The sequence below is a fragment of the Myotis brandtii genome, unplaced genomic scaffold (genome assembly GCF_000412655.1).
Source record: "Myotis brandtii unplaced genomic scaffold, ASM41265v1 scaffold230, whole genome shotgun sequence".
Lineage (NCBI taxonomy): Eukaryota > Metazoa > Chordata > Mammalia > Chiroptera > Vespertilionidae > Myotis > Myotis brandtii.
Window position 1 is genome coordinate 8,088,904 of NW_005358650.1, and position 8,141 is coordinate 8,097,044.

At 43.9% G+C, this 8,141-nt stretch overlaps 1 protein-coding gene across 1 annotated transcript in view; it reads right to left on the reverse strand.

Annotated features, from left to right (window-relative positions):
- Nucleotides 1-8,129, reverse strand: part of REEP5 (receptor accessory protein 5) — a 32,223-nt gene extending 24,094 nt beyond the window's left edge. The window contains exon 1 of the mRNA XM_014539906.1: nucleotides 7,993-8,129. Within this exon, the coding sequence (XP_014395392.1) occupies nucleotides 7,993-8,057 (65 nt within the window). The 5' untranslated portion in view covers nucleotides 8,058-8,129. The remainder of the gene's footprint in view (nucleotides 1-7,992) is intronic.
- Nucleotides 8,130-8,141: the final 12 nt, after the last annotated feature.

Consider the following 8,141-nt stretch of genomic DNA (forward strand, 5'->3'; position numbering starts at 1 on the left):
CCCATCCTCCCCCCACCCCCCTCATGCTCTCATCCCCCTGTTGTCCATGTCCATTGGTTTGGCTTATATGCATGCATACAAGTCCTTTGGTTGATCTCTTCCCCTTACCCCCACCCTCCCCTACTTTCCCTCTGGGGATTAATAGTCTGATTGCTGTTTCTCTGTAGATCGTGAATAATTTAAATCATTCATCTATGTGCTCCTCAAAACTTTCTTTTCCCTATGATACAGGCAAAGGGACAACATTTTTTTTAGCCAAATGCTGGCTAGAATTATCTAAAAAACTGGCACAGGTTGTTTTAAGAATATTTTATTTTTCAATTTTCTCCACACTCTTCCATCTTAAAATAGTCAGCAATATTAGCAAATACTAAGTGAAAACACGACCAGTAAAAAGCTGACAAAAGTAAAATGTTGAAATGTTTAAGATTTCAGTATTGATCCAAGTGCACAGTTGGCCAGAATATCTGCGTTTCCTTCAGACGACCCAAGAAAGCAGTGTGGGTAGGCACTGCTCTGCACTAACACAGTGCAGAGAGAAAAGCTGGTGTAATAGGAACACAAGCAGCTTAGTAGAAAATATATCTGCTCCCCGCACCCCCCCCAAAAAGACAATATATCTGCTCCCAAGTTCTCAAGGGTTAAAAGGGAAAAAACATAAGGTAATTATAAGTTCTCAAAAAACACAAGACAACAAACACACCCCTTGCTAGTGAGTCTATGAGGAGACTGCAAACACACATCCTCCAGCACCATTAGGGAAGCCCAGCTCTGCTTCAGATGACTTGCTTCTGTGAGACAGGTGGTGCAGAACTGTCAGTCATATAGTCACATGGCGACCTGCTCAAACTCTCCTCTGGGCAATGAACCTGTTCAGGAGTCTGCCATTGCAAATCTTAAATAAGCAGATTTCAACTATTTCTAACCGGGATTTCCTCACTTATCTGCAGTGCATCATTAGCTAAGATGATGCTGTGGCTTTTACTTGTGGTTACTTGTTAGTACAACTCTTGCAGTTATTTTGACAGTGTTTTTTTGTGTGTGTGTTGTTGTTCTTTTTTTTCCAGTCCCCCCTCCCCACCTTCCCTTTCTGATCTAACCTCATATGGGTCGTCCCCAAACATCACCTCTTGATATCTGCTGGCTCCTGACACAGAACTAAAGGCAAGACTGAATTCCCTCAGGAAATCCAATTCGGTGTACTGTCTTCAGGTGGGCTTGCACTGGTAAAACAGAGCAGGTCCTTGCATAAAACTTTGCAAATTGCAACCGTCATAAATCAATGTGCATCAGAGACAAGAGAAAGAACTTGTTAGTAATATATTCTAACACATGTTCACAAAACACTGCAAATGACTGTGTGTGCAGATATCTGATCTGGGATGGCAGTAACTTATTTGAGTAAAAATACACTGCATGAAAGTAACGTATTGGCAGTGTCAAACTGATCAACAGTTCAATTTTCATCTCTACATAAGGCTATGGCACATCTCTGTAGGACATTCAAAAGCCACTTGTGCCTGGCCAGCTTGGCTCAGTCATTGAGTGTTGACCTCCAAACCAAGAGGTCACAGTTGGATTTCCGGTCAGGGTATGTGCCCGGGGTGTGGGCTCCATTCTCAGTGAGGGGGTGTGCAGGAGGCAGCCGATCAATGATTCTCTCTCATCATTGATGTTTCTCTCTCTCTCTCTCTCCTTCTGAAATCAATCAATATATATATATATATATATAAAATAGAGCCACTTGGGAAATGGTATAACATAAAAGTTAAAAACATGGACTTTGGAGCCAGACTTCCTGGATTTAAATACTAGTTTCACCATCCACTAGTTGTTAGACCTTAACCAAATTACTTCTGTTTTCCTCACCTATAAAACGGGAATCATCACAGTACTTACATTGTAGGGCTATCATGAGAATTAAATGAGTGATATTTGTAAAGCACTTAAACAGGGATCCACAAGTGTCTATTTAATTAAGTGCTGCACAGGTGTTCAGGAGTCATGCAAAGAGCTAATTGCTGTTACACTCTGTATTAAAATGGGCTGGTGAGGACACACAGAAGAGAAAGTGACACATCACTGAAGTGGGCATGAGACAGTAAAAGCATGAGCAATCATTAGATTATACATACACACCAAAACACTGGACTCTACACATATTTAATCTGTCAGCCTTGGCACTAAAATGACCTCAATGAGCTTTCACATTCCTGTGTAGTCACTGATGGTTCCAGACCAAACTGGCCTCTGAGACCTTGGGAAACATATGCTACCTCTGTCCTGGATCATATGGAAACGGAAGGAGTCAAACTACATGTTTGATCTCTAAGGCCCAACTCTGATAGACCCAGGAAGGTGGCAGCCTGATCCTTAAGAAAAATATAAAATGAAAAGAAGAAAATTAATGGACTTTTATTAGAATTTTAAAAAGGTTGTTGAGTTGAGACAAAAAGAGCACTGCCCTCCTTTCCCTTCTCTGCAGAGCAAAAAAATAAAAATCATCCTATATAATAAAACCCTAATATGCAAATTGACCAAACGGCAGAATGAACAGCGGAACAACCAGTCGCTCTGATGCGCACTGACCACCAGGGGGGCAGATGCTCAACACAGCTCCTGCATTGAGCGTCTGCCTCCAAGAGGAAGGTCACCAGCAGTGGAGATTGGTGAGTGCCCGCCCGCCCCCCACCTCACATCCCGCAAACCGGCAGTCAGACATCCCCGGAGGGTGCAGGTCGGGCTAAGGGACCCCCTCCCCCGCACGCATTTTGTGCACCAGGCCTCTAGTAGAAAATAAAGTCATTAGACTTTCCCTCATCATTCCATTTGAACAGAAAAAGCAGGGAGAAGACCAGCACCCACATTCGAGAGCCCCTGAGGAGTTACCTCAGGTCTCAGGTAACAGACTTTGCGTATGAAGGGGGAGCCCAGCACACACTCCTGAGAGGCCCCTCAGGAAGATTCTTGTTTGTGCAATGCCATTAAAAGCAGGGCTGCACCAGAAACAAAAATCCACATGTTATGATTCCCTTTATATGAAACTAGAGGCCCGGTGCATGAAATTCGTGCCCTCTCGCAGTCTGGAAGCCCTTGGGGGATGTCTGACTGACACGGGCCTAAGCCACAGTAGGACATCCTTAGTGCTGCCGCGGAGGCGGGAGAGGCTCCTGTCACTGCCGCTGCGCTCGCCAACTATGAGCCCGGCTCAGGGCTTGTGGCTGAGCAGCGCTCCCCCTGTGGGAGTGCACTGACCACCAAGGGGCAGCTTCTGCATTGAGCATCTGCCCCCTGGTGGTCAGTGTGCAACATAGCGACCAGTCGTTCCACCGTTTGGTCGATTTGCATATTAGCCTTTTATTATATAGGATGTCCAGAATTAGGCAAATCCATAGAGACAGTTAGTAAAATGGTGGTTTCTGGGGACTGGGATGTAGGAGAAAAGGGGAGTGACTGCTAATGGGTGTGGGGTTTCCTTTTGGGGAGATGAAAATGTTTGGAATCAGATAGTGGTGATGCTTTCAAAATTCTATGAATATACTAACCACTGAATTGTTCACTTTAAAAACTTTTCATGTGAATTATAGCTTAGCAAAAGGAGGGGGTAAATCTACCTTAATAATGGAGGTTCCTATTATTATCTAGTAGTCTACCTTCTCTTATCAGGAATAGAGGAAAGTAAGGAGATTAAGGTAATTCTGTCAACAGCTCTTGATAACGAGGCGGCTGGAATTAGATTTCATGTTGCCTATTCATGAAACATCTGGTGGCCAAAGAGTCTGGGAAAATAAAAGATTACAGACTGAAATTATGTCCACAGAAAGCGAAGGTCACCTGGAGGAAGGGAGCACCTGATAAGGCACTGGTTGTCCTCCAGGAGCACTGGCCAGCCTTCAGCTGTGTGCCTGCCCCAACATGCCACGCCCTGACCTGGAGCCAGGTGCACCTGAGCCCACCCACTGATTTCCCAAGGCAGTGAGTCATAAGAAAAGCTAGGAAGCCAAATGAGCTTTTCCAAATGTCATTTCCGCACCCTACAGCCACTAGGCCCGGTGCTGACCATTATGCACAACCTGTGGACACCTCTATGACGGTCCAATGAGAGGAAACAGCAGGAGCAAATGCTGAAAGGTGACAAAAGAAGGGCTAGACATAGTTTGGCAGGATCATCAACTCCTTCTAGAGGTCACAGCAGTCATCTCACGCCCTATTTAAAACCCACCCAAGGCTGCCAAAAAACATGCAAACTCCCTACAACAACTTGGAATAAAACCCACAGTTCCTGTACCAGCCGCGGGCCGGGCCGGTAGCACCTGCACCTCTCCAGTCCTCCCTCACTGCTCTTTCCTCTCACAGAGCTTACTGAGCGCCCGCTGCCCAGGGGCCTGGCACAGGCTGCTGCCTCTGCCTGCCTCTGCGCTTGGCTGGCCCCTTCTCATTCCTCAGGTCCTAACTCAAATAGGATCTCAGACAAATACTGGAGTCCTTCCTGTTATTCTCTGCCACGGCTCCCTGTTGATTTTCTTTGGGGAAAGAAAATCACTCTCTCACTACATTACTTTTTATCGTGGTTTATCCTGGTAGTCTGTTCGTTCACAGAGGGTGGAGAGCATATCCACCTTAGTGCCTGGCCTATCTAACGTGCTGCCAGTGTCTGGCTCGTGGCTGGCATTTAATTTTTGCTAAATAGATGAACTTGTATTTTTAACTATAAATCTGGCTAGGGAGCACAGGGGAAGTGACAAGAGGCAAGGAGAACAGTTAAAGTGAAAGTGATCACAGACCACACATAAAGTTAACACTGATTTAGATGCTATTAATACCACCATGTTCAAGGGCTTTCTTTCTGGCAATGATACAATCACATGGGCTAAGTAATGAACAGACTTGAGTAGACGAACGGAACACGGGTTGCCTGAATGCTTACTGACTGGAGGGGTGGGGGGCTGTATGTTTTATTTTGTGCACATAGTCCCAGGTCTCCTTGAACCTCCCTCACAAAGCAGAGGCCAGGTGGACTTCTGGGCTATTCCCAGGGTCAGCAGGCCATTCCCTCCACCCCCGCCCTATTCGCCCCATCTTCAAGAGTAACAAGCACAAGTTACCGCTGTCACTTTTAAACAGGGATTCTCAACACTGACTGCACATTAGAATCCTAAAAATTATAAAGGATTGAGGATTTTTAAAAATCCCCAAGCTGAGGCCACATCGCAGACCAAATTACATCAGAATCTCTGCGGGTGGAAACCAGGCATCAGTATTTTTTAAGGCTCCTCAGGTAATTCCAATGGGCAGTCGGGGCTGAGAACCACTGTTTTAGGGAAAAGCCCAAGTACCCAGAGGCCAGCCTTTACTCAATTCCTGCAGAGTCACAGAATCTTGTATTTATTTTGATGGTAAAGAGTTGGGTCTTCCAAAAGGAAGCATCCTACGAATAAACACTAATCCAGAAATATTCATTATTTCCTGAATTTTTGCTTACACCATTAAATTTCCTTTATTCGATTTTTAATACCTTTCCAACTCTTATTAAGATATACGGCAGCCCTGACCGGTTTGGCTCAGTGGATAGAGCATCGGCCTGAGGACTGAAAGGTCCCGGGTTCGATTCTGGCCAAGGGCATGTACCTTGGTTGCGGGCACATCCCCAGTAGGGGGTGTGCAGGAGGCAGCTGATCGATGTTTCTCTCTCATCGATGTTTCTGGCTCTCTATCCCTCTCTCTTCCTCTCTGTGAAAAATCAATAAAATATTTTTAAAAAAAAAGATATACGGCAAATGTCATTTTGCCTCAGAATATTGAAGTAGAAAAGAAAACAAAATGTATATACTTGGTGAATGATTCTAAAATATATAAAACCCACTTACCTGATCTACTCAGAAATATGACTGTCTCTACCATTTCACAGAATTCTTAGCAAAACACAAAAACTACTTTAAAAAATGGCCCTGGTTAGAATTAATCCCGTCCAGGTCAAAGAGAAGCAGCATATTCACATTCTGTCCGTGCCCTTCAGTCACACCCCCGTCCACACACCCACAGATCTACTTATCTGTCCCACCTACAGGAGACTTTTATCTTTCTAAAGCCCCAGCAATGATCTCATCAGACCAACAGAGAGGTTATGTTTCGCACAACATTATGTACCAAATGGCACTGATGTGGGGGGAAGGGTTGGATTTTTTTTCCATGCTATTCAGTATTTATGAAAATCCAGATGCTTTGCTAACTCAATATAATTCAAACAGTGAGGCAGTACTAAGCGGCCACACCCGATTTGTTCTAAATGTGGTAAAATCTAGAGCACAAACCTGAAAAATGCTTTAAAAGCTTTCTTTTTAAAAGAGCTCCTGCAAGTAGACTACACAAACGGAAGAAAAGTAAAGCGTGCACAACTGGATGATTTTGACTGTTATCGTAGACACAGTGATATGCAAGCCATTCTGAATCAGGGTTGTCTACAAACTTGCTATATACACCATATGCCAGCAGATACTGTTAATGGAAAATTGCTATTCTTGTACCTCTTTCATTGATCTGAAAGCCAAACTAGTTTTTCTGCTTTGCCTTCAGAATATTTTGGTATTCCCATAAAACCCGGGTGGTGCTCTAGCGGGTAACGCTGGAGAGGGTAAAGCTCTTCTCAAGCCGAAGACTGACGATCTCCAAATGCATAAGCAAGCAGTGTCCTATATGTAGCTAGACTTTCTGGAGTGCCACTACATCTGCCAGATTAACATAGTAACTATTACTTACGTAATTTCAATTTAATTGTTCAAATCAAAACTTCTAAGACATGTTTCCTCCCTTCCAATGATAAGACACAAAAGGTGTAATAATGTGTTATCTGTGCCTTAGCCTCCTAGCTTCCTTTATTTTTGTCCCTGTGGTTGAGGAAAGTTGTAAAAACCCATTCAATGAAAGTAAAACCCACCAGCTTTCTTGGGAAGAGCTGCAGAGTAAAACAAAATTCATTTTTGTGATGAATAGTTACTAGTGGAATGCATGGAAGAATGAAACTGTACAATATTTCAAAATAAACACTGTAAAGTAAAAACAACCTCAACAAATAATAAATTCAGCTCCTCATCTGGTAAGATTCATTTGTAATTTAGTTTAATTGCATAAATTATTTATATAACCAAGGAGCTATATTCAGGATACATTTCATAAGGTTTGTTTTTATACCAGTATTAGGGTGTTTCCCAGTTGCCCAAAATAAGTGGCAAGCCTTTTTATTTATTTTTTATTTTTTTTAAGTTAAATATATTGGGGTAACACTGTTTCATAACATTATGTAAGTTTCAGGTGTACAATTCTAGGGTACATTATCTGTATACTACATTGTGTGCTCACCACCAAAGTCTAGTCTCCTTCCCTCACCATATATCTGACCCCCCTTTATCTTCATCTTCCTCCTCGCCCCTTCCCCTGTGGTAACCACCATACTGTTGTCCATGTCTGTGAGTGTGTTTGTGCTTTCTATTTCATATCCCACATATGAGTAAAACCATGTGGTTCTTCTGGCAAGCCCTTTTAAAATCAGGAGAAAACTCTCCCAGTATCTGAATTAACATTAATTCAGACTTAAGGAAGTCCTAACTGATGGGGCTTTATTGTCTATGCACATGAATATAAGGTGAAACACACATTAAAATGATTATCAGGGAGGAGGAACCAGCTCTCTGCACAGGTTGAGAGCTCCCACCAGCAAAGGCAAGAGGACTCTGTTGTAACACTTTGCGTGTGTGCACCCATCACAAGGCACACATCCCGCCAGTATAATCTGATGAAGTAAACATTGCGGCTCGTCATCAAGAGATCAAGCATCAAGTTAAGGCTCTGAAATGTGTAACCCTGAGCAGTCAGTGACTACCCTGTGGTGCTATGGCTGCTCTCAGGGAAACTGGGGATCCAGTAACTAGGGCAGCCCTGGAGGGGGTAAGGGGACCGAAGGGGAGGAAGGATGGGTGGGGGGGAGGGGTCACTTACGAGACGTAGGCTGGGTAGCCGAATCCTATCAGGTTGCAGAGGAGAGAGGCTCCATAGCCGAACATCAGGTACAAGGCCAACAGCCCGATGACACCTGGATTCGCAAGGAGAGAAGTGGGTTGAGTGGCAGAGAGGTACTCAAGCCCCAC